General features: G+C 43.4%; 1 protein-coding gene across 1 annotated transcript in view; it reads left to right on the plus strand.

Annotated features, from left to right (window-relative positions):
- The window catches only part of LOC129830445 (solute carrier family 12 member 5-like), a 113,726-nt gene that overhangs the window by 71,702 nt on the left and 14,596 nt on the right, over positions 1-27,428 (plus strand). The window contains exons 5-16 of the mRNA XM_055893022.1: positions 10,228-10,282; positions 10,826-10,956; positions 11,590-11,837; positions 20,178-20,389; positions 20,551-20,718; positions 21,563-21,661; positions 23,376-23,433; positions 24,341-24,515; positions 25,294-25,412; positions 25,531-25,629; positions 26,010-26,129; positions 26,613-26,717. Coding sequence (XP_055748997.1) covers positions 10,228-10,282; positions 10,826-10,956; positions 11,590-11,837; positions 20,178-20,389; positions 20,551-20,718; positions 21,563-21,661; positions 23,376-23,433; positions 24,341-24,515; positions 25,294-25,412; positions 25,531-25,629; positions 26,010-26,129; positions 26,613-26,717 — 1,589 coding nt within the window. The remainder of the gene's footprint in view (positions 1-10,227; positions 10,283-10,825; positions 10,957-11,589; positions 11,838-20,177; positions 20,390-20,550; positions 20,719-21,562; positions 21,662-23,375; positions 23,434-24,340; positions 24,516-25,293; positions 25,413-25,530; positions 25,630-26,009; positions 26,130-26,612; positions 26,718-27,428) is intronic.

Consider the following 27,428-nt stretch of genomic DNA (forward strand, 5'->3'; position numbering starts at 1 on the left):
AACTTAAATTTCATAATGCATTTAGAATGTGTTTATCCAAACAGTGTTCCTTTTGGTTTGCACCCCAAAGAGACTGAAAGCCTTGGTACTTAGTACTAGCCTTGAGAACTATCTCCCCCATGAGCCAATCCCCAAACACTAGATGACTGCCCTTGCCCACGTTTGTCACTGATCCAGTGACAAATGAAGGCTGGCTAGCGCTCTGAGCTGCGATCAGCTCAATGACTGCCGATTAGCATGTCAGCAGCAGCACTGACCCTGAAGGCAGATATAACCCGTCCCGAACTGATCAAAGACACCATCAAACCCCAACAGCTTTGATTCAACAGTGAGCTCAGGACTATAAAGAACTGTTCCTTGGGGCAATACATCAAGGTGGTGACCAGTTGGACCTCTGTTCCAGTCCCACCCCAGGGATAGTAGAGGGCTGTGTGTCACATTACTAACAGACTAGAAGACCCTGAGCAGCAAAACCTGCTCTTTGTTCTGCAGTCTGTGGAAATGCATGTGGAGATCCATCAGATGTGTTGGATAGAAAAGACAGCAGGAGGGGAGAAGTGCCTGAGCTATCTTATTATAAGAGATGTGTGTGTGCTTCCCAACCCAACACTGATTTGCCACTTCATGTATTTCATGTCTTGTTATGCTTTGAACATGATGATCAGTTCACATCACCATCAATTTACACATATCATTTATCCTCACTTGATAAGGGGTAACCTGATCTCAGTTCTGTGCCAAAGAGCATGACTTAAATAACAGCATAGACCAAAATGTCATACACTCTAAATTGTTGTTACCCAAAATTACAACCAACTAATTGCAGCGTTACCACAAAAATGGAAGAGGCAAGTGGAAGGGGGAAAAAGTAAGGAACTTGTCTGTCGTCCCTGCATTAAAGACCAAAAATGGATAAAGAAATTTGTGATAAATAAAAATATATACCAGTTTCATTTAAGGACCAAAACATTGACAGAGGTGCCATCTAAATTGCTAAATATTTGGGAAGAGATGTACCGATTCCATGGCACATGGTTTATGAATTGACACACAAAACGAAATTGGATTCAAAACTTAAACAAGAATTTTGTATAATACATATATATTTTTTCTTTCATTTACAATCTGTCGAAACTATGAGATGAGAAAGGTTCAGTACTTTTGTGAAGCATCACAGCACAGTTGAAAAATATCCAAAATGGATGGTGTTAAGCAATAGATGGGAGTGGTTGAATGGAGCTGAAGGGTGAGACTAATAACAACAAGAAAACAAATGTAAAACACACTGGGTCTGTAAAATGTGTGTAGGTTCAGAACTTTTTTGAAATAGCACAGTTACAAATATAAATCAACTGGATGGACATCAGAAATAGAGGAAGAACAGGACTAACAGTATATATTTTTTTAAATAGATTGTTTCTGTAAAATGTGTATAGTATGTATAAACTGAAGGTAGAAGCCTAAGTGTTATTTAGTTTACTCCAATTGGGGGAGGGGTGGTAGGGTTTGTGGGGAATAATAAAGGTATATTCTAAAAACAGTGTGCATGTGTATATATGTATGTGTGTGTATATACAGTTAAAGTCGGAAGTTTACATACACCTTAGCCAAATACATTTCAACTCAGTTTTTCACAATTCCTGACATTTAATCCTAGTAAATATTCCCTGTTTTAGTTCAGTTAGGATCACCACTTTATTTTAAGAATGTGAAATGTCAGAATAATAGTAGAGAGAATGATTTATATCAGCTTTTATTTTGTAATCACATTCCCAGTGGGTCAGAAGTTTACATACACTCAATTAGTATTTGGCAGCATTGCCTTTAAATTGTTGACCCATTTGCGACCAAGCTTTAACTTCCTGACTGATGTCATGAGATATTGCTTCAATATATCCACATCATTTTCCTGCCTCATGATGCAATCTATTTTGTGAAGTGCACCAGTTCCTCCTGCAGCGAAGTACCCCCACAACATGATGCTGACACTCCCGTGCTTCACGGTTGGGATGGTGTTCTTTGGCTTGCAAGCCTCACCCTTTTTCCTCCAAACATAACGATGGTCATTATGGCCAAACAGTTCTATCTTTGTTTCATCAGACCAGAGGACATTTCTCCAAAAAGTATGATCTTTGTCCCCATGTGCAGTTGCAATCTGTAGTCTGGCTTTTTTTATGGCAGTTTTGGAGCAGTGGCTTCTTCCTTGCTGAGCGGCCTTTCAGGTTATGTCGATATAGGACTCGTTTTACTGTGGATATAGATACTTTTGTACCTGTTTCCTCCAGCATCTTCACAAGGTCCTTTGCTATTGTTCTGGGATTGATTTGCACTTTTCGCACCAAATTACATTCATCCCTAGGAGACAGAACGCGTCTCCTTCCTGAGCGGTATGACGGCTGCGTGGTCCCATTGTGTTAATACTTGCGTACTATTCTTTGTACAGATAAACATAGTACCTTCAGGCATTTGGAAATTGCTCCCAAGGATGAACCAGACTTGTGGAGGCCTACCATTTTTTTCTGAGGTCTTGGCTGATTTCTCTTGATTTTCCCTTGATGTCAATCAAAGAGGCACTGAGTTTGAAGGTAAGCCTTGAAATACATCCACAGGTACACCTCCAATTTACTCAAATGATGTCAATTAGCCTATCAGAAGCTTCTAAAGCCATGACATCGTTTTCTGGAATTTAAACTTCTGACCCACTGGAATTGTGATACAGTGAGTTATAAGTGAAATAATCTGTCTGTAAACAATTGTTGGAAAAATTACTTGTGTTATGCACGAAGTAGATGTCCTAACTGACTTCCCAAAACCATAGTTCGTTAACAAGAAATTTGTGGAGTGGTTGTAAAACGAGTTTTAATTACTCCAACCTAAGTGTATGTAAACATCCGACTTCAACTCTATGTAGATAGATAGATATATTTACCCCAAAAATATATGGGGGATTGGAAATGATGGAGATAATTACATTGATGGAAGCTACAATCTATCTCCAATATTAAAGCTGATCCACCGCAACCCCCCCCAAAAAAACAAAAAAATTGAATATTGTTGTCTAAAGTGCTGGGAAAGTCGTAAGAAGTTAGGGGGGGTAGTTAATGTGGTTACTAAAACAGCTGTATCAACAGATTAGCAGAATATATTTTTGTTCTCATTTCAGATATGAATAGCAGAGAAGTAGAGGAATATTTCATATACTCGAACTTTTATCTAGGTCGTTGGGAAAGTGGTCAAAATAGCTGATTTGTGTCAAAAGTTACGTTGTTTAGAGTGAATAGAATAGAATGCTGGGAGTCACAATGTCACACTGAGCCCTGTACAATGTTGAGGAAATCCCATGAAAGATTGACAAAAAAGCTTAATAGTTTAAAAAGTTGAAAATATGTCAAAAAGTTGTATACAAGAAACTTAATCAAGACCGGTCTACAAGTACTAAAGTCTGCACAGAGTTTCTAGCTTAAACGGTGTAAGAGGAGTAGCGTTCCAAATAATAAGAAGAAGTATGATGTAGATTTAAAGTGGGACGTTTGCTGTCACAAGTCCCATTAATTAGGGCCTTATCTGTGGTCCTCGGGTAGCATTACCAACTGATTAGGAGTCACTGAGCAGTGCCACGCCACCACGCCTTTTGGATAGTGATGTGCAGTTATCAAACGATTCATTCTTTTTGAACTACTCTTTTCACTGACTCGAGAGTCATGTTTTGTTTTTCTGAGTGATTTGTTCATTTTAGTCGTTCGTTTAACCTGCTGGCCGCACACGCTCCTCCGGCTTAGCGGCTCCAGAGACGTGCTCTGACCAACAACTGAGCATAGAGAACAAAAATACGTGTTTAGAACTAATAATTGATCCCGTGGTGCAAGAATGCATGCAATTAATTGATTATTGAATGTTATGGACATAGCTTTGTAGAACAAAAACATATATAGCCTCTGCTTAACAAACTTGAACTTGAGAACAAATAGTTTGGGGGGCTACAAATGATATTGTGCCTATCACCCTCACGGCAAGAAATGCATTCCGCCAAAAGTCATTCGCAACCTAGTCTGGTTGCGGCCACAACTAGATCTTGTTTCAAATAGATCAATATATAATCGTATTTGTATGCCGAGCAATCAACAAATGTACATTGTTTAAAGCACACTTTTACAAGTCTCATACACAAATGACAAATCCAGTAAGCACCCTATGGTTAACGACATGACGATTAGTTGTCAGAGAGACGAATTTCCCTTCACTACTGTTGGGCCCTGAGAGGGTCCCCTCTGCACTTACTACTCACCAGATTACGCACACGCACACGCACACACACAGCTCCAGGCATATACACTGGAAACACAAACGAAAGAGTCACTTTACCCCTACCTACATGTACAAATTATCTCGACTAACCTGTACCCCTGCACATTGACTCAGTACTGGTATGCCCTGTATATACAGTGTATTCGGAAAGTTTTCAGACCCCTTGACTTTTTCAACGTTTTGTTACATTACAGCCTTATTCTAAAATGTTCTAAAATGTTTATTTTTATTTAATCGATTTTATAATAAGGCTGTAGCCTAACAAAATGTGGGAAAATTCCAGGGGTCTGAATACTTTCCAAATGCACTGTTGCCTCCTCCCGAAGTTCTTTATTGTTATTTTATTGTGTTGCTTTTATTTTATACCTTAGTTTATTTTGTAGATATTATCTTAACTCTATTTCTTCAACTTCATTGTTGGTTAAGGGCTTGTAAGTAAGCATTTCACAGTTTTCGGCGCATGTGACAAATAACATTTGATTTCATTTATTGTTTGAGCTCAATCATCTCTCTCTGTCACGTTTGTTATGTCACACTTTTTTTTGTCTCTCCCTGACTTCTTCTCTCTCCCTCTGTCCTGAGATCTATTTTCTTCAGTGTCTCTTTGTATCCATCGATTTCCCTTTCTCCAGATATCTTGTTCTCTCTCCATTCGACTCTTCCCTGATCTGTTCAGTATTTGTCTCTATCTAGCCATCTCTCTCTCTCCCCATGACTAGCTCTATCTTTCTTTGGCTAACTACCCCTCTCTCTTTTAATGATTGCCTCTCTCTAATACCATCCCTCATGCTCTACCTCCTTTTTTTTACTTTGTCCTTCTCGCCTTCTTCCCGACACCCCACAACTTTCTCTCTCTTCTGTCTTGTTTATTTACTGTCACCTTTCCCCTCTCACAGGCACCCTTCTACTCCTCTCATTCTCTATCTCTCATGATTCCATTCTTATGAGCGTAATTCCCCCTCCTTCTTTTCCCACCTCTCTCCATATCTGTCCCTTTCATTCTCTCTCCACTCTCCATTCTCACCCCCCCTTCCTTCCCTCTCTGTCTTCCTGCCTCTCCCCCCTCTCTCTCTCCTCATTGTCATTCTGCCTTGTAGTTTTGTGAAATGCCCTACCTGCACTGAGCTTTAGCAGAGATGGTTGGTCTGCCTGCTCAAACATATAAATGATTAATCCTTTATTTAGCTGATGCCCTTTTCTCCTCTGGGGCTTTGGCACCCAGCTGAAAGGGCAGATGAAATAAGCAACACAGATTGGGTATACATAAACCACTGATCCAGGGTCAGCTATTTTTTCACCCATCGAACGGGTATGGTTATTTGGAGGTAGTGTCATCTGATCCTAGATCTGTGGTTAAGGGAAACTTCTTTGTCAAGCCTGCAGATTATTCACACCTTAGATATAAATATTGAAACTATTGATTGCTGTGATCTTCGTCAAGGATGTTGATTAGATTGATGAGGCGTCAGTTTAGTTCAAGGTTGCATTGTGTATGGTGTCATGATCGATCATCAGCCAAATAGCTAAGAAACTGTTTGGAACCATCCTCCCAAAGTTCATACTCATACGGAAGTTTGGCATAAGGATGGAGCATCAAAAACAATATATTATTAAGGTCAGGCACCACAGGCTAAAATTACAATTTTGAGATTTTGGGGTATTTGGGTCCATTAATATTAGTATTTTCAAAAAGTAGAAGTAAAAATGTCAAAAAGTTGATGAAAGTGTATACTTTTGTTGCTTAATTATACTACTCTCAAAAAAATGTATTGAAGTGTCACCACCTGTAAATGGACATACATGCATAATTTCCAAGCTCACTACATTGAATCACACATCATTTCATAGAGAATGTTACGAACTCATTATGTAGTAACTTAGTTTGGAGAGATGGTGATTGGGTCTAAATAGGTGTTTGGCATTTGGTAGTCTAAATTCAGTGTACTTATCTTTAACTGCCATTTTCCAAAAGGCAGACTCTTCCCACATGCCAACAAATTTTTCTAAGCCGCAGAACCATCTGCATTCATCAAATGTTGTGTATTTCTCATTAGACATGTTCTCCAGACTTACACTTAGGGAATTGTTCCGGCGCCGACAGAGATGGCCGCCTCGCTTCGCGTTCCTAGAAAACTATGCAGTATTTTGTTTTTTTACGTGTTATTTCTTACATTGGTACCCCAGGTAATCTTAGGTTTTATTACATACAGTCGGGAGGAACTACTGGATATAAGAGCAATGTCAACTCACCATCATTATGACCAGGAATATGACTTTCCCGAAGCGGATCCTCTGTTTTGCCCACCACCCAGGACAATGGATCGGATCCCAGCCGGTGAACCAAAACAACGTCGCCGTAAAAGGGGCAGACGAAGCGGTCTTCTGGTCAGGCTCCGTAGACGGGCACATCGCACACTGCTCCCGAGTATACTACTCGCCAATGTCCAGTCTCTTGACAACAAGGTTGATGAAATCCGAGCAAGGGTAGCATTCCAGAGAGACATAAGAGACTGTAACGTTCTTTGCTTCACGGAAACATGGCTCACTCGAGACACGCTATCGGAGTCGGTACAGCCAGCTGGTTTCTTCATGCATCGCGCCGACAGAAACAAGCATCTTTCTGGTAAGAAGAGGGGCGGGGGGGTATGCCTTATGATTAACGAGACGTGGTGTGATCATAACAACATACAGGAACTCAAGTCCTTCTGTTCACCTGACTTAGAATTCCTCGCAATCAAATGTCGACCGCATTATCTACCAAGGGAATTCTCTTCGATTATAATCACAGCCGTATATTTTCCCCCCCAAGCAGACACATCGATGGCCCTGAACAAACTTTATTTGACTCTATGTAAACTGGAAACCACGTATCCTGAGGCTGCATTCATTGTAGCTGGGAATTTTAACAGGGCTAATCTGAAAACAAGACTCCCTAAATTCTATCAGCATATCAATTGTACTACCAGGGCTGGTAAAACCCTAGATCATTGTTATTCTAACTTCCGCGACGCATATAAGGCCCTCCCCTGCCCTCCTTTTGGAAAAGCTGACCACGACTCCATTTTGTTGCTCCCAGCCTATAGACAGAGACTAAAACAGGAAGCTCCCGCGCTCAGGTCTGTTCAACGCTGGTCCGACCAATCTGATTCCACGCTTCAAGAATGCTCCGATCACGTGGACTGGGATATGTTTCCGCACTGCGTCAAACAACAACATTGACGAATACGCTGATTCGGTGAGCGAGTTTATTAGCAAGTGCATCGGCGATGTCGTACCCACAGCAACTATTAAAACATTCACAAATCAGAAACCGTGGATAGATGGCAGTATTTGCGCGAACCTGAAAGCGCGAACCACTGCTTTTAACCAGGGCAAGGTGACCGGAAACATGACCGAATACAAACAGTGTAGCTATTCCCTCCGCAAGGCAATCAAACAAGCTAAGCGTCAGTATAGAGACAAAGCAGAGTCGCAATTCAACGGCTCAGATACAAAAGGTATGTGGCAGGGTCTACAGTCAATCACGGATTACAAAAAGAAAACCAGCCCTGTCGCGGACCAGGATGTCTTGCTCCCAGACAGACTAAACAACTTCTTTGCTCGCTTTGAGGACAATACAGTGCCACTGACATGGCCCGCTACCAAAACCTGCAGACTCTCCTTCACTGCAGCCGACGTGAGTAAAACATTTAAACGTGTTAACCCTCGCAAGGCTGCAGGACCAGACGGCATCCCCAACCTCATCCGCAGAGCATGCGCAGACCAGCTGGCTGGTGTGTTTACGGACATATTCAATCAACCCTTATCCCAGTTTGCTGTTCCCACATGCTTCAAGAGGGCCACCATTGTTCCTGTTCCCCAGAAAACTAAGGTAACTGAGCTAAACGACTACAGCCCCGTAACACTCACTTCCGTCATCATGAAGTGCTTTGAGAGACTAGTCAAGAACCATATCACCTCCACCCTACCTGACACCCTAGACCCACTCCAATTTACTTACCGCCGCAATAGGTCCACAGACGACACAATCTCAACCACACTGCACACTACCCTAACCCATCTGGACAAGAGGAATACCTATGTTAGAATGCTGTTCATCGACTACAGCTCAGCATTTAACACCATAGTACCCTCCAAACTCGTCATCAAGCTCAAGACCCTGGGTCTCGACCCCGCCCTGTGCAACTGGGTCCTGGACTTCCTGAGGGGACGCCACCAGGTGGTGAGGGTAGGTAACAACATCTCCACCCCGCTGATCCTCAACACTGGGGCCCCACAAGGGTGCGTTCTGAGCCCTCTCCTGTACTCCCTGTTCACCCACGACTGCGTGGCCATGCACGCCTCCAACTCAATCATCAAGTTTGCAGACGGTAGTGGTAGGCTTGATTACCAACAACGACGAGACGGCCTACAGGGAGGAGGTGAGGGCCCTCGGAGTGTGGTGTCAGGAAAATAACCTCACACTCAACGTCAACAAAACAAAGGCGATGATCGTGGACTTCAGGAAACAGCAGAGGGAGCACCCCCCTATCCACATCGACGGGACAGTAGTGGAGAGAGTAGAAAGATTTAAGTTCCTCGACGTACACATCACGGACAAACTGAAATCCAACCACACAGACAGCGTTGTGAAGAAGGCTCAACAACGCCTCTTCAACCTCAGGAGGCTGAAGAAATGTGGCTTGTCATCAAAAACACTCACAAACTTTTACAGATGCACAATAGAGAGCATCCTGTCGGGCTGTATCACCCACCGCCTGGTATGGCAACTGCTCCGCCCACAACCGTAAGGCTCTCCAGAGGGTAGTGAAGTCTGCACAACGCATCACCGGGGGCAAACTACCTGCCCTCCAGGACACCTACACCACCCGATGTCACAGGAAGGCCATAAAGATCATCAAGGGCAACAGCCACCCGAGCCACAGCCTGTTCACCCCGCTATCATCCAGAAGGCGAGGTCAGTACAGGTGCATCAAAGCAGGGACCGAGAGACTGAAAAACAGCTTCTATCTCAAGGCCATCAGACTGTTAAACAGCCACCACTAACATTGAGTGGCTGCTGCCAACATACTGACTCAACTCCAGCCACTTTAATAATGGAAAAATTGATGAAAAGAATTCAGCACTAGCCACTTTAAACAATGCCACTTATATATGTTTACATACCCTACATTACTCATCTCATATGTATATACTGTACTCTATACCATCTACTGCATCGTGCCTATGCCGTTCTGTACCATCACTCATTCATATATTTTCATGTACATATTCTTAATCCTTTTACACTTGTGCGTATAAGGTAGTTGTTGTGAAATTGTTCGGTTGGTTATTACTGCATTGTCAGAACTAGAAAAACAAGCATTTCGCTACACTCGCATTAACATCTGCTTACCATGTGTGTGACAAATAAAAATGTATTTGATTTGTTGATATGATGTCAAAGTTTTATTCTAGATTACATTTTCTTTTTTTTAAAAGCACCCAAAGTGCAATTTACATACCTTTCTTTTGTATTTTACAAATAGAAAGATGAAAAACGTAATTATCCACAATCTGCTATGTGTAAGTCCTGGAGTGTCTTAACAAAATGAAACCAAAAGGCTGACATCATCCAGGGTGCAGAAAAATGTATTTGAGTGCTGTGCAAATACTGTAGATGCATATTTCATGAGATGTCATTTCCCATTTTAATCCAATATTTCAGAAGAATTTGTAATACAAAAAAGTATTACATTTGTGTCCACATTCAACTGGTAAAAGTTGAATGTGATATGATTAAAGGGGTGTAATTACCCAATGAGGGTGTGGGGCCTTGCCTTAAACTGTTTAACTAAGAATCATCACTCTGCAGCTGAGGGCTAAAATAGATGTAACTGCTCCATTTTATAATAGTGTTATCTCCCCTCTGTCTCCTCTCAGACCATGCTGACAGCTATCTCCATGAGTGCTATCGCAACAAACGGAGTGGTGCCAGGTGAGTGTGTATCACAGGCACACCTTGGTGCGTGCATGAATGGAAGGTCTTGGTGACGCATGGCAATCTTGTTCTTTTTTCCAACCACTTTAGGTTTTCACATCTGATATGGCTCTGGTCTGTGATAGTTAATGTTAATAGTTAACTGTGACAGTTAATGCTAGCATGGCTAAATCAGAACCACACTGTACTAGCACGCTTTCTATCGTCTGTACAAAGTATGAAAGTGTTGAAGTGTGAAAGTGTGAAACGTCAGAAGCCTTTCTATTTCTATTCGTAAACTCAAACTATTCTGTGCCTATCCATAGAGTCATGATACTGTATAGAAAGGCTAGGGCTTTTTTCCTGATCAGCTCTATCTAACATGCCTAAGCAATGTCTATGCAGCATTATGTTTCTGTTGACAAACTACTACTTCTGCATATTCAAGCCCGAAGTCTTCAGACTTATGTGCAGACCTGGGGTTTATCATTGAAATGCAATATTGCTGAGATCGAGCCAAAGAGGAATGCCAATGGTTGTGTTTGTGTTTGTGTCTTTCAGCCGGAGGCTCCTACTACATGATCTCCCGTTCCCTTGGCCCCGAGTTTGGCGGAGCTGTCGGAATTTGCTTCTATCTGGGAACTACTTTTGCAGGTGCAATGTACATCCTTGGTGCCATCGAACTTCTGCTGGTAAGGAAAGATGATTGCTATTGTTTTATTGTTTTGTTTGCTATCTGTTTTCTTTCCCCCTGTGCCTTGTGTCCGGCGTTTTATTTTGGGGGCGAGACCACATGCAACAATGATGAATGCAGGAGGAAGATGTTTGTTCTTCTGCCTACAGATTGTGGTGCAATAGATTATGCCTAAAAAATTATCCATTAAATACAATCAATTATGTTGATATCTTTTCATTTTAGACAAATATGAAAAGTTGTTGCAATTCCTGACAATATCTCAATTATAATTGATTAATTCAGCAAGCTGTCACACTCACAGAAAACTGTTCATTTGTTAGTGCCTTGTCTGTGCCATTATAATGATATAAAAGAAATCCATTATCCACTACATTTATATGATTTCAACAATGCTTGAGATAACATCTGATTTCTATTCCCACACCCTCTCACTCACTCCCTGTTTCCTTTTTTCTCCTCATCCTTTTCTGTCGCTCGCTCCCACTTTCCCTCCATCCTCGTCCCACCATCTGTCATTTTTAACACACCCTTTCTCTCCCTCCATCCTATTCTTACTCTCTTTTCTCTTCCTCTCTCCTTTTCCCTCCACCACCCTTTCTCTCTCTCCCTCCATCTTTCCCTTCTCCAGATCTACATCCTCCCCCAGGCAGCCATTTTTAAGATGGAGGGTCTGGAGGGGGCTGATATGGAGGCAGCGATGCTGAACAACATGCGTGTATACGGCACCATTGTGCTCAGTTTCATGGCCACGGTGGTGTTTGTGGGGGTCAAATATGTCAACAAGCTGGCTCTGGTCTTCCTGGCCTGCGTCATTCTGTCCATCCTGGCTGTCTATGCTGGGGTCATCAAGACGGCCTTTGAACCCCCTGTTTTCCCGTAAGTTTGACCTGACTGAGCCTTGTGCTGGTGCATGCTGGTGTCCTTTACATGCTCTCCCATACACAGTGGTGCTTCCAAAACCTTTTCCTGATGTTGATCACTTACACCCAAACCAGACAATGACCCTCAACATGGGGGCCCCTCAGGGGTGCGTGCAAAGTCCCCTCCTGTACTCCCTGTTCACTCACGACTGCATGGCCGCACACGACTCCAACACCATCATTAAGTTTGCTGACGACACAACGGTGGTTGAGCTGATCAACGGCGATGAGACGGCCTATACAGAGAAGGTTAGTGACCTGGCAGTGTGGTGCCAGGACAACAACCTCACCATTAACATCAGCAAGACAAAGGAGCTGATCGTGGACTAAAGGAAACGGAGGGCCGAGCACACCCCCATCCACATTGATGGGCTGTAGTGGAGCATGTTGAGAGCTTCAAGTCCCTCAGAGTCCATATCACTAAGGTCCACACACCCCAACACAGTCGTGAAGAAGGCACGACAAAGGCTCTTCCCACTCAGGAGGACTGAAAAAATTCAGCAAGTTATACAGCTGCACCATCAGAGAAAGGTCCTAAAAATTGTCTCCAGCTACCCAAGTCATAGTCTGTTCTTTCTGCTACTGCACGGCAAGCGGTACCGAAGCACCAAGTCCGGAATCAACAGGACCCTCAACAGCTTCCACCCCCAAGCCATAAGACTGTCAAATAGTTCACCAATTATAGCTACCCAGACTATCTGCATTGACCCTTTTTGCACTAACTCTTATAACTCATCACATATGCTGCTGCTGCTAATGTTTATCATCTACCCTGTTGCCTAGTCGCCTTATCCCTACCTGTGTACATATCTACCTCAAACACCTCGTACCCATGCACATCGACTCGTTACTCGAACGCGTGTATATTGCCAAGTTATCGTTCCTCATTGTGTATTTATCCCTCATGTTATTATTTTGCTATTATTTTTAAATATTCTCTCTGCGTTGTTGGGAAGGGCCCGTAAGTAAGCATTTCACTGTTAGTCTACACCTGTTGTTTACGAAGCATGAGACAAATAACACGTTGCTTGTGCCAGCGTTCCAAAATAAATTGACTTGTACATGTTACTGAATCATTTCATCCACACTCCTTGCGCGCGTCTGCAGAGCTGGGCGCTAAAATGTGAATGAAGAGACTGTAACGGTTTTCTTTGTCTGAAGAACAGGAATCGGACCAAAGCACAGCGTGGTAAGTGTTCCTGCTTTTTATTGAAACGGAACACTAATAACAAAATAACAAAGAGAATAACCAAAACCGAAACAGTCCTGTCAGGTGCAAAACACTAAACAGAAAATAACTACCCACAAAACACAGGTGGGAAAAGGATACCTAAGTATGGTTCTCAATCAGAGACAATGATAGACAGCTGCCTCTGAGAACCACACCCGGCCAAACACAAAGAAATAGAAAACATAGAAAAATGAACATAGAATAACCACCCAAATCACACCCTGACCAAACCAAAATAGAGACATAAAAAGCTCTCTATGGTCAGGGCGTGACAGTACCCCCCCCCCCCCCCCCCTTCCACCCAAAGGTGGCCATGGCCGCAAAACCTGAACCTATAGGGGTGGGTCTGGGTGGGCATTTCTCCGCGGTGGCGGCTCTGGTGCGGGACGTAGCCCCCGCTCCACCTCGCCGCCGACCCTGGACTGGGGACCGTCGTAGCGGGCCCGGACTGGACACCCTCGTAGCGGGCCCCGGACTGGGGACCCTAGTAGCGGGACTCGGACTGGGCATCCTCGTTGGAGGCTCCGGACTGGACGGCGTCGCTGGAGGCTCCGGACTGGAGGGCGTCGCTGGAGGCTCCGGACTGGAGGGCGTCGCTGGAGGGAGGAGACGCAGAGACGGCCTGGTGCGTGGGGCTGCCACAGGGCCCACCAGGCTGGGGAGACCTACAGGAGGCCCGGTGCGTGGAGGAGGCACAGGATGAACCTGGCTGTGGGGGAGCACTGGAGCTCTGGTGTGCAGCCTTGGCACCACTCCTCCAGGCTGAATGCCCACTTTAGCCCGGCCCTTCCAGACTGCAGGCACAGGTCGAACAGGGCTGTGGGGGAGCACTGGAGATCTGGTGCTTACCACTTGCACCTCTCTACTTGGCTCAATGCCCACTTTAGCCCGGCACGGGCGGAGCACAGGCATAGGACGAACTGAACCGTCCCAGCGCCCCGGAGACACAGTACGCAGAACCGGCGCAGGATTCCCTGGGCTGAAACGGCGTACCGGAGACCAGACACGCTGAGCTGGCACAATCCGCCCTGGCTGGATGCCCACTCTCGCATGGCACTTGTGGGGGGCTGGCATATTGCGCTCCGGGCTATGCGCGCGCACTGGAGACACCGTGCGTTTTACCGCATAACGCGGTGCCTGACCAGTACCACGCTGCTTCCGGTAAGCACGGGGAGTTGGCTCAGGTCTATCGCCTGACTCCGCCAATCTCCCCGTGTGCCTCCCCCCCCAAAAAATTGGGAGGCTGCCTCTCGTGCCTGCTGCGCTGCCTTGCCTCATATCGTTGCCTCAGCTTTAGCTGCCTCCAGTTCTTCTTTCAGGCGGCGATATTCTCCAGCTTGTCTCCAGGGTCCCTGTCCGTCTAATATCTCCTCCCATGTCCAGGAGTCCTGAACCCTCTGCTCCTCCATACCACGCTGCTTGGTCCGCTTGTGGTGGGTAGTTCTGTAACGGTTTTCTTCGTCTGAAGAACAGGAATCGGACCAAAGCGCAGTGTGGTAAGTGTTCCTGCTTTTTATTGAAACTGAACACTAATAACAAAATAACAAAGAGAATAACCGAAACCGAAACAGTCCTGTCAGGTGCAAAACACTAAACAGAAAGTAACTACCCACAAAACACAGGTGGGAAAAGGCTACCTAAGTATGGTTCTCAATCAGAGACAACGATAGACAGCTGCCTCTGATTGAGAACCACACCCGGCCAAGCACAAAGAAATAGAAAACATAGAAAATGAACATAGAATGCCCACCCAAATAATACCCTGACCAAACCAAAATAGAGACATAAAAAGCTCTCTACGGTCAGGGCGTGACAGAGATAGCAGAACAGCATGGGTAATTGACAAAGAAGGGAACAGAGTTTACCAAGAAGCAACTTTTTCAAATGATCCTTCATGGAGGTAAGATGTTTTGATTTCATAACGGAAAGAGCAGGTTCTTACAAGGTTTCTAAAACACATACTGTACAAGTCAAAAGTTTGGACACTATCAGAACTCAGAATAAGACCCAGATGCAGACAGCTAGAGTCACAGATTTATTGACCCAAACAGGGGGCAGGCAAAAGATAGGTCAAAGGCAGGCAGAGGTCCGTAATCCAGGGCAGAGTCAAAAAGGTACAGGCAGGTTCGGGGTCAGGACAGGCAGAAGTTCATAAACGGGTCAGTCAGGCAGGTAGAGCTCAACAAGCAGGCTCGGGGTCAGGTCAGGCAGAATGGTCAGAACTAGGGAACAGAACTTGAGAAAGCAGGGAGCAGGGAAAACACACTGGTAAGATCTGACAAGACAAGACGAACTGGCAACAGACAAACCGAGAACACAGGTATAAATACACTGGGGATAATGAGGAAGATGGGTGACACCTGGAGGGGGGTGGAGACAAGCACAAAGACAGGTTAAACAGATCAGGGTGTGACAGACACACTTACTCATTCAACGATTTTTCCTTTTTTTGGTTACTACATGATTCCATTTGTCGTATTTCATAGTTATGATGTCTTCACTATTATTCTACAATGTAGAAAATAGTATAAATAGTGTTAAACAACTCAAAATATATTTTATATTTGAGATATTTGCCACCCTTTGCCTTGATGACAGCTTTGCACACTCTTGGCATTATCTCAACCAGCTTCACCTGGAATTGATTTCCAACAGTCTTAAAGGAGTTCCAAAATATGCTCAGCAATTGTTGGCTAGCATTTCCTTCACTCTGCGGTCCAACTCACACCAAACCATATCAGCTGGGTTGAGGTCGGGTGATTGTGGAGGCAAGGTCATCTGATAAAGCACTCCATCACTCCCCTTCTTGTTCAAATATCCCTTACAAAGCCGGGAGGTGTGATGAGTCATTGTCCTGTTGAAAAACAATTGATAATCCCACTAAACGCAAACCAGATGGAATGACGTATCGCTGCAGTGTGCTGTGGTACCCATGCTGGTTAAGTGTGCTGCAATTTCTGAGGCTGGTAATTCTAATGAACTTATCCTCTGCAGCAGAGGATGGGTCGTCCTTTCCCGTGGCGGTCCTCATGAGAGACAGTTTCATCATAGCGCTTAATGTTTTTTGCGACTGCACTTGAAGAAACGTTCAAATTTCTTGAAATTTTCCATATTGACTGACCTTCATGTCTTAAAGTAATGATGGACTGTCATTTCTCTTTGCGTGTTTGAGCTGTTCTTGCCATAATATGGACTTGGTATTTTACCAAATAGGGCTATATTCTGTATACCACCCCTACCTTGTCACAACACAACTGATTGGCTCAAATGCATTAAGAAGGAAAAAAATTCCACAAATGAACTTATAACAAGGCACACCTGTTAATTGAAATGCATTCCAGGAGACTACCTCATTAAGCTGGTTGAGAGAATGCCAAGACTGTGAAAAGCTGTCATCAAGGCAAAGGGTGGCTACTAATATAAAATATCTTTATTTGTTCAGCACTTTTTTTGGTTACTACATGATTCCATATGTGTTATTTCATAGTGTTTATGTCTTCACTATTATTCTACAATGTAGAAAATAGTAACAAATTAAGAAAAACCCTTGAATGAGTAGGTGTGTCCAAACTTTTAACTGGTACTGTTCATTTGCCAAACAACTCTTAAAATTAAGGGATGCGCTCTATTTCAAATATCATTTTTTGTTGAATATTACGTCCGTTGCTCCATGCATTCTACAAGTGAGAACTTGCAGCAGTATAGCCATAGGCCACTAAGCACAGACTAGTAACATAATAAAACTATAATATTATGTTCTTTTGAAATAAAATGTATTCATTTTTTATGCTTCTAAAGTCCTCCCTTAACAAAATTAAAATGCATTTCTTTGTGATGTTGTATAACACTTGAATTGTGGTGTTTTTTGTTTTTTTACAGTAACTTAAACTAAAGAAAGTTTTTTTTCGTATTCTAATGTATTCTAATATTCTAACCTTCATAATGTATGTATGACGTATTCATTTGACTGTTTTGACTTTGGCTCAGAACGCATTGCTCGATGCCCAGCTTTTCTAGAGTTAATAGTCAGAATAGAGAAACATACGAGTGTCTGGGTTTTCGCTGCTGGTCATTCGAGTCAAGTGCAGGAGAGCAGAGATAGGTGATCAGGCGACTTTATTTGCCAAGAGCAATAACAGACGGGCGCAAACAGCTACATCTCAAGCCAACCGGCAAAAGTGACAAGCGCATAATACCGTCAAGAATACAACCATAAGTTTCACCAAAATTTCCCCAATAGGGTACAGGCAATGCCCAGGGTGAAAGAAACAGACTGGCGTGGTACAATAAACACAATACAAAAACAATTCCACACAAAACATGGGGGGGAACAGAGGAATGCAGTGTGATGCAGTGTGATTAGGGAATGTAAACCAGGTGTACGGGGAACAAGACAAAACAAATGGAACAAAAAAATTGGAACGGCGATGGCTAGAAGACCGGTGATATCGACCGTCAAACGCCGCTTGGACAAGGAGAGGAGCCGACTTCGGCGGAAGTCGTGACAGCGAGTTCTTAAAAGATCCAGAAAAAAAAGATCATATGCATTTCTGGTGAAATAACCCAATGTTCATCTCCCAGGAACAGTTAGCTAGCAATTGCAAGCTAGCAAAATGTCAATGAATGTTTCATGTGTGTTCGAACATGCCCCCAAATTAATTGAGTTGATTTTGATATTTTAACCTGTGTGTTACCAACGTCGGGTGCTTCCATGTCATGGTTTTCATTTTCAACATCATAATCAAATAGACTATGTCAATATCGACAAACAGAAAATAAATCCATCCCTACCTTGTACCCGGTATCTAAGTTAAGGCTTGACAGTCTTTGAATGTCATTACACCTTTTGGTGTTTCGTAGCAGATATACTTTCATCAAATGGAGTGGCCGGTGCACAGTTTGGATGCTGGAATTATATTTTGGACAAACGTGCGCAGGTAGCCTACAGGACTCATTTGAAGTAGCCTAATCAGATTAAAACATTGTGACTTAACATAAAGTTAATAGACAAATATGTAGGCTGTGTTGAAGCGTTAGGTTCTAGGTGCACGAGGAATAGCCACTCAGAATTGGAGAAGAGGCAGGGTGCGTGTTAAACTTTGCTGTATAACTGGGCCTGCCGGGATCATATGTGGCCACATTATTATAGGATGACTTGGAAGAATAGTGAACCGCAACAGACAAGCTCATCTCGGTATCATCATTTAAAATACAGCCAGACTGGCCTTCCACTGTGCGTTTCTATACTGTATCAACTGTCGGGAGTAGACCCACGACTGATCCAAATGGAAGGAATGGAATGAAACGTTCAAATGACAGCGCTTTTGCGCCATTACTCAAATGACATTTTCATTGCAGTTTACAGCCCAGTGTCGAGATTTTGTACTCACTTGAAAACAATAATGGAATTATTCATTGCATTGCGGTGTTGTCTATATCATTTTATTGTCCCTAAACAAAATCAATAGGGGAGCTTTTTGAGCTGCATGTCTCGTTGTTCTTTCATGCATTATGACACACCTGGCCTCTCCCCTGCTTATCAGCAATTCCTTCTAGTTCTTGTGGATTTACAGTATATATAAAATTGGTGCAGATTAAATGATTTTATGTGTGGTAACTTTGCTAGTTAACCTATTGCAGTTCTGGACAAACAATCCACCTACCACTTCTGCCACTATGAATGGTGGATAGAGGACAAGGTAGACTATATTGACATGTGGTATGGTTAGCATAGTGCATAAGGGAAGCAGACGAGGAAATTTGCCAAAGATGGAATCTATTATATAGTAACGCCTGCAAAATAGTGAATGTAAACCAGGAGGAAAATGCACTACCCTCCCGTGCCTAATAAAAAACACACTCAACCCTCCCAAAAGCTAAAAGAAAACCCACCTATTTTGGACCACCCTCCACCCTAGTAACTGAGTGTAAAACACAGTAAGAACACCTGAGTGTACAAAACATTAGGAAACACATTCCTAATATTGAGTTGCACCCTTTTTTGGCCCATGTTGACTCCAATGCTTCCCACAGTTGTGTCAAGTTGGCTGGATGTCCTTTTGGTGGTGAACCATTCTTGATACTCATGGGAAAGAGAAAAACCCAGCAGCGTTGCAGTTCTTGATACAAACCGGTGTGTTTTGCACCTACTACGTACCATACCCCATTCAAAGGCCCTTAAATCTTTTGTCTTGCTCAATCACCCACGGAATGGCACACAGACACAATCAATCTCTCAATTATCTCAAGGCTTAAAAATCCTTATTTAACCTGTCTTCTCCCCTTCATCTGTGTTGATTGAAGTGAATTTAACAAGTGACATCAATAAGGGATAATAGTTTTCACCTGGATTCACCTGGTCAGTCTATGTGATGGAAAGAGCAGATTCATAACGTTTTGTACACTCAGTATAGATGACTGGGTTGTAGAGGACAGCACTCTTGGCAAAGAAGGTTGGGGATGGTCATCATGACAGGGCTGAAGTTGGTTCCTTGATTGGTAAAGATGTACCAGGCCACTGTGGCGTAGGGCATCCAGCATGCCAAAAACGAGATGACCATTACGTTCACTTACTTCTCTGACCTCTGAGTGGTCTCTGACTCCCCCCTCACCCCAGTAATTTTCGAACTGTCCCTTACAGATCGAATCCGCATTAGGGGAAACAGTGCCACTGTTCACCCCAGTGTATTTGTTATTATTTTTGTTTTGTTCATGAAAACGGACGAGAGGAGCATTCGGCAGCGTGGTAAAATAAATTGCAGTGCATATCCTGCTGTCCTCGTGCAATGATGTCTGAGGGAGGAAAAGCAATATTCGTTGTTAAGGATTACAGCTTTTAAAGCTTTCGGAGCTTTACAAACCAAACAAACAAAACCACGATGACCTTGTCTCTAGCCGTAAGCACAAAGCAACCAGCGGATTTTGATTTGTTTGTTTAATGTTCACTCCATTCACTCAATCAAGCCATGTGCCTTGCATAGTCATGTTGATTTATGTTGTGCTTTCCCCAACCTCTAAATAAATAAGGAGCTAATGATTATGTCATGTCTGTCCTACCCGCTACAGCGTGTGTATCCTGGGGAACCGCACTCTCATCTCCAAGGGGTTTGACGTTTGTGCCAAGGTCATTGAGCGGGACAACGGCACAGTCACCACCAAACTGTGGAAGATTTTCTGTGACTCCGAGTTCCTCAATGCTACCTGTGACGAATACTTTGTAAACAACAACGTTTCTGAGATCCAGGGTATCCCAGGGGTCAGCAGTGGTATACTGGCTGGTAAGAGGTGCCCATTCAGAACGTATTGTAATCGAATGTAGTCTGTAGTAGAGCGATGTACTGGTACTCCACAAGAGGTATGTAATTATCTCTCCACTCTCTCTGTCTCTCTCTCTTTCTCTTTCTCTATTCTCTCTCTCTACTCTCTCTCTCTCACACAGAGAATCTGTTTGGTTACTACCTGGAGAAGGGAGATTTCTTGGAGAAGCGGGGGATCTCTGCCATACAGGATCCTGAAGCTATCGTCACCAACTCCAACCGTTACGTCCTGGCTGATATCACCAGCTTCTTCACCCTGCTGGTGGGGATCTACTTCCCCTCCGTCACAGGTTAGTCACTACTGGGAAACAGGTCAGTCACTGGGTCAAGGGTCAGGAGTCACTGCTGGGGACCGACTAGGTCAAGCTTATCCCAAAAAGACAGTATAGGTACAGGCTTTTGTTTCAGCCAAGCAGTAACCTGATTTATCTAATAACTTATATTAAGTTATTATAATTACATTAAAAATGTTACCTTATGAATTCAAGGTAAATACCAGATCAAAAGCACCACTCCTAGACCCAAGGAAACCAGCGAGAAACATTATTCCTGTTGTAATATCCACTTCATGGTGACAAATAGTGCCGTGAGAGTCTCTCCACGGGCCCAAATGCAGAGCGAGAGAGAGAGAAATACATTCCACAACTGATGACACAAAAGGAGCTGAATAGGGCGAAATGAGAGGAAGTAGAATTTCTGCCTAAAACCACATCAGCAGAAATTCTGGGGAATACATGAGTCACATTCCCACTATCATCCCAATGGCATAACAGCTGAATAAAATGCCCATTGTGTATGAACATTTGCTCTGTGACATACAGTATAGTATTATCAGTACTCATGTTCTGTGAGAGCTGCTCCTGGTTTGTTGAACACAGCACCAGTTTGCTGGATCATTTTTATAAACACAGTTGCTACAAGTAAAGAATACGTTTTGTTAAGGTCTTTTATCGAAAATTCTATTTGTTTTTTTGTTGTCCCTCCACTTTTTCACTTTCCAAAAAGCACTCCCTAGAACAGTATAATGAAAAAAGTAAAACGTGTGAAACAGAGGACAAACCATTTCACATCAAGTGTGAAGGATGAGAATTGGTCCTGTTTAATCCTGTTTATATCTGTTCCTCTGCCTCCCAGGCATCATGGCTGGCTCCAACCGCTCTGGAGACCTGCGTGATGCCCAGAAGTCCATCCCCATAGGCACCATAGCAGCCATCACCACTACTTCTATAGTGTGTATCCTTTACTTAAGCCATACTGCGTGAGGGGGTGTTGTAGATGGCCACGCCTTTCAGCCAATCAGCATTCGGTGCTCGAACCACCCGGTTTTATAATTAAGTAATAAAGCCCGAGGGGGTGTAGTCTATGGCCTACATACCACGGCTAAGGGCTCTTCTAAAGCACGACGCAGCGCAGAGTGCCTGGATACATCCCTTAGCCGTGGTATATTGGCCATATACCACAAACCCCCGAGGTGCCTTATTGCTATTATAAACTGTTTACCAACATAATTAGAGCAGTAAAAATAAGGGTTTTGTCATACCTGTGGTATACGGTCTGATATACCACGGCTGTCAGCCAATCAGCATGCAGGGTTCGAACCACCCGGTTTATAATACAGTATATACAGTGCATTCGGAAAGTATTCAGACACCTTGACTTTTTCCACATTTTGTTACACGACATCCTTATTCGAAAATTGATTCAATAGTTTTTCCCCTCATCAATCTCCACACAATACCCAATAATGACAAAGCAAAAACAGGTTTTTAGACAATTTTGCAAGTTTATTACAAATAAAAAAAAAAAATTTAAGTATTCAGACCCTTTACTCAGTACTTTGTTAAAGAACCTTTGGCAGCGATTACAGCCTCGACACTTCTTGGGTATGACCCTACAAGCTTGGCACACCTGTATTTGGGGAGTTTCTCCCATTCTTCTCTGAAGATCCTCTCAAAACCTGTCAGGTTGGTTGGGGAGCGTTGCTGCACCTTAATTTTTAGGTCTCTCCAGAGATGTTCGATCGGCTTCAAGTCTGGGCTCTGGCTGGGCCACTCAAGGACATTCAGAGACCGTTCCTGAAGCCACTCCTGCGTTGTCTTGACTGTGTGTTTAGGATCATTATCCTATTGGAAGGTGAACCATCGCCCCAGCCTGAGGTCCTGAGCGCTCTGGAGCAGATTTTCATCAAGGATCTCTCTTTACTTTGCTCCATTCATCTTTCCCACGATCCTGCCTAGTCTCCCAGTCCCTGCCGCTGAAAAATATCCCAACAGCATGATACTGCCAGCACCATGCTTCACCGTAGGGATGGTGCCAGGTTTCCTCCAGATGTGACGCTTGTCATTCAGGCCAAAGAGTTCATTTTGGTTTCATCCGACCAGAGAATCTTGTTTCTCATAGTCTGAGAGTCCTTTTGGCAAACTCCAAGCAGCCTGTAATGTTCCTTTTACTGAGTGGCTTCCGTCTGGCCACTCTACCATAAAAACCTGATTGGTGGAGTGCTGCGGGTTGTCTTTCTGGAAGGTTGTCCCATCTCTACAGAGGGACACTGGAGGTCTGTCAGAGTGACCATCAGGTTCTTGGTCACCTCCTTGACCAAAGCCCTTCTCCCCCGATTGCTCAGTTTGGCCGGGCGGACAGCTATTGGAAGAGTCTTGGTGGTTCCCCTGGCAGTTCTACTGGAAGCGGAGCTGTCCATGGTTCTGAAACATGGTCCACTGCCAGTATTACTGAAGCGATGCTGTCCATTGCGCTGAAATCTGATTTGTACTTTCTCAGGGACTGCTGACGATAATACGCTGGAATAGTAACTATACTTTGTTTGAATAAACAATATGAAGCATTTGATCCTTTATTTAGGTTTATATTTCCTTGAGCTTTTGTAAATGCTCAGCTAACTTTGTTTGGGAGACAGTCTGCAGGTGTATTCCTTCACTGCTTCTCTCAGACATGTCTGCAGTGGTCCTGTTCGGGGCCTGTATTGAAGGGGTGGTCCTGAGGGACAAGTGAGTCATTAGTATTCTCCTATACATCCATTGCCTTCATTATTACTATACAGTGCCTAGTGAAAGTCTACAACCTCTTGCACAGTCTTCCCATTTTTCTGCCTTAAATTAAAACTAAAAAGGGAATACATTAGACTTTTTTTACAGATCTACACAACCTACTCCACATTTTCAAAGTAAACATTTTTTCTCTCCAAATTATTAATAATAAAGATAATAATAAATGTCTTGATTGCATACGTTTTCACACCATAGAGTAAATACTTGATAGAAGCAGCTTTGGCAGCCATTACAGATGTGAATCATTTTGAATAAGATTTTATCAACCTTGCACAACTCTAAGTGCAATGTATCCATTGCTTTTATTTAAATTGATCAAGCTCAGTAAACTTGGTTGTGAATCATTGATGGACAGCAATATTCAAACCTTGTCTCTGATTAAAGTGATGACTGAGACTGGACCATTCAGGAATCCTCACCACCTCTTGGAAAGCCATTCTGGAGTGACATTGGCATTAAAATGTGTACAGTTGTCTTGCTGAAAAATGAAACTCTGTCCCAGGGTTAGGTAAGTTATTACCTGGGCTTTGCTCCATATTAACTCTGGGGCATGAAGACACACGCAATCAATACATCAATCCCTTTTTAAATGTAATTTTCAGGCAGCAAAATGTGAAGACTGCGCAAGGGGTGTGTAGACTTTCACTAGCGACTGTAAATAACATACTCACACTAATTTTCTATGTAATCAGATACAAAACATAGAACAACAAATAACTTTCAAAACACTGAGAATCCAAAAAAGAGTTGTGTACACTGAATGTATTATGCAATGGAAGAGGCCAGTTGTTATAGCAAAAACATGAATTGAAAAAGGCAACTTAGAAATCCATCACTCTGACCTCAGGTTCGGTGAGGGGGTGAACGGTAACCTTGTGATTGGTACGTTGGCTTGGCCATCTCCATGGGTCATCGTGATTGGATCCTTCTTCTCCACCTGTGGGGCTGGGCTTCAGAGTTTGACTGGAGCGCCACGCCTCCTGCAGGCCATTTCTCGCGATAGCGTCATCCCTTTCCTTAAAGTGAGTACACACACACACAAACACACATTCATATAAAGGCAAATAAAACACTCTTTCACAACCACGCTAGCACAGCTATTTCTTGGAGTGGTCAATCAGCGAACACGCACACACAACATTGGTAATGATCTGTATAGTAAATTTACTGTATACTATTACCAGAACCACAGCTACTACTGTTTTAATACCACATAGAGATTGTATCTGTTTGTCCCGAGCAATGTAAGTCCACTCTATTAAAATACCTCTCAAGTGTGTAGGAGCTAGCAGTGATTACTTATGCATGGCCCTACTATAGTCCAGGCTCAGGTTGACTTGCTGTGATGGAAGCTGTCTGCCAAACCCACCGTCTGCAGCTTGTGGGTAGATAGTGATTAATCACCCTGCAGCAGGGACCAGTGTGACCTGAATGAGAGAAAAGGAGACACTGAAACTCCTACTGTCCACTCAATTTTATACTGCAATGTGCTGTGATTTAGGTTCAGGTGTGTGTGTGTGTGTGCATGCATGTGTGTTATTTTTCAATTTTATTTAACCTTTATTTTACTAGGCAAGACAATTAAGAACAAATTCTTATTTACAATGACAGCCTACCCCGGCCAAACCCAATTGTGCACCGCCCTATGGGACTCCCAATCACAGCCGGTTGTGAAACAGCCTGGAATCAAACCAGGCTCTGTAGTGACACCTCTAGCACTGAGATGCAGTGCCTTAGCCCGCTGCACCACTCGGGATAGTTAATAGTTCATTGTATCTCACTGTTGTGTGTTGTCTGTAGGTGTTTGGGCATGGCAAGGCCAACGGAGAGCCTACCTGGGCCCTGCTTCTCACAGCTAGTATCTGTGAGATTGGCATAATCATCGCCTCTCTGGACGCTGTTGCCCCCATCCTCTCCATGTAAGACAATCCCACATCTAATATTAATTTTGCTTCACCTTAAACACACTGTGGAGATGGTTATGTCTTGGTAGCAAGTACAGCTGTTCTGACTGAGTTCTCATTTCTGTCTGTGTAGGTTCTTCTTGATGTGCTACATGTTTGTCAACCTGGCCTGTGCCCTGCAGACTCTACTGAGAACCCCCAACTGGAGGCCTCGCTTCAAGTTCTACCACTGGTGAATTGAACAACTCAACATAGCAGACATAGCTCTAGATCTTAGCTGTGGGATCATCACCAAAGAGTGCTAATATTCCCAGGTGTGAAACAGTCTACTATAGCATTTATGTCTGGCACCGGATATCTGGCCAGGCCAAGTAGGTTTCTGTTAGGAAGCTGTTATTTACCTGAATAGTCTGCCAGAGACACTGTGGGAATCCGGAGCCTGTCTTAGCCTATATTAATCCTCTATTGGCAAGACCACAACAACAGCAGACAGAGAGACAAGATTTCCTGTCTCCAATCTCTGGCCATTATTATGATTAGTAAGTGGTGTGACTCTAGCAGCAACAAACAACAGACTGAGGATGTGACTTCCTGTTCTTCTGCCCCCCACAGGGCTCTCTCCTTCCTGGGCATGAGCTTGTGTCTGTCACTCATGTTCATCTGTTCCTGGTACTACGCCATTGTTGCCATGGTGATTGCTACCTGCATCTACAAATACATTGAGTTCGCTGGGTGAGTGAGCTTCCAGTCCTTGGACTACAAAGCAGAGAAAAATTGCAACTAAGAAATAATAAATCCCTTCAAATGGGTTTTTCCCAGAGCCAAGACCCATAACAGACTTGGCTGAGTCTAGAGAGAAAAGTTGTCTTTCTCCGTTTTCTTAGCAAATTATCCTGATTCTGTTCAGAGGGTTATCAAGTTGTATTAACTTAGTCACACTGATTAATGTGGCTGCTTGAGAAAAACAGGGAGTCTATATTGATGTACCAGCACTTATGTTATTCTCACACATGGGCCATCCAAAAATAAATTTGAATGAAATATAAATCAAACTGGAGATTTTCAAATACAATGGTTAAACACTGTTGGGATGTCCTTATATTCATTAGTAACTCACACTCACAGGTTATTAAACCCACACACTTAGTATCAGTGAACATTTCAGTTCATTCATGGTCGTTCGAATCGAACTCTCTGCGTGGTGGTGTGTGACAGGGCGGAGAAGGAATGGGGAGATGGTATACGTGGCATCTCGCTCAGCGCTGCTCGCTTTGCCCTCATGAGGCTGGAGGAGGGACCGCCTCACACCAAGAACTGGAGGTCAGTGACTCACAGAGAGGCTAAATGCCATCTACTCACATCTATAAAATAGACTTCTATTATTGCACAAGCTTTATTCATCATCTGTACCATACTGAACTCAAGGGAAATGTACAGTTACAGTCAAACGTTTGGACACACCTACTCATTCAAGGGTTTTTATTTCTTTTTTTTACTATTTTCTACATTGTAGAATAAGAGTGAATACATCAAAACTATGAAGTAACACATATGGAATCATGTAGCAACCAAAAAAGCGTTGAACAAATCAAAATATATTTTATATTTGAGATTCTTCTAAGTAGCCACCCTTTGCCTTGATGCCAGCTTTGCACACTCTTGGCATTCTCTCAACCAGCTTCACCTGGAATGCTTTTCCAACAGTCTTGCCGGAGTTCTCACATATGCTGAGCACTTGTTGGCTGCTTTTCCTTCACTCTGCCATCCAACTCATCCCAAAGTTGGGTTGAGGTTGGGTGATTGTGGAGGAACAGTTATAAAACTGTACGGAGGATTCACATCATTCACGTTAAAAGAAACACAGAAAGTGCTTACGCACAAAAATATTCTGATTTATAACACATCCCATGCCGGTTTCCCTTTATAAACCACAATCAACTCGAAATTTGGTGCACGTGAGCGAGCGTCTTGCCCCACCCTTTTAACGCCCATAGTTGCCTATGAATAGTCAGTGAAACACCCCCAATTAAT

This window comes from Salvelinus fontinalis, chromosome 31, assembly GCF_029448725.1.
Source record: "Salvelinus fontinalis isolate EN_2023a chromosome 31, ASM2944872v1, whole genome shotgun sequence".
In the NCBI taxonomy this organism is placed as follows: domain Eukaryota; kingdom Metazoa; phylum Chordata; class Actinopteri; order Salmoniformes; family Salmonidae; genus Salvelinus; species Salvelinus fontinalis.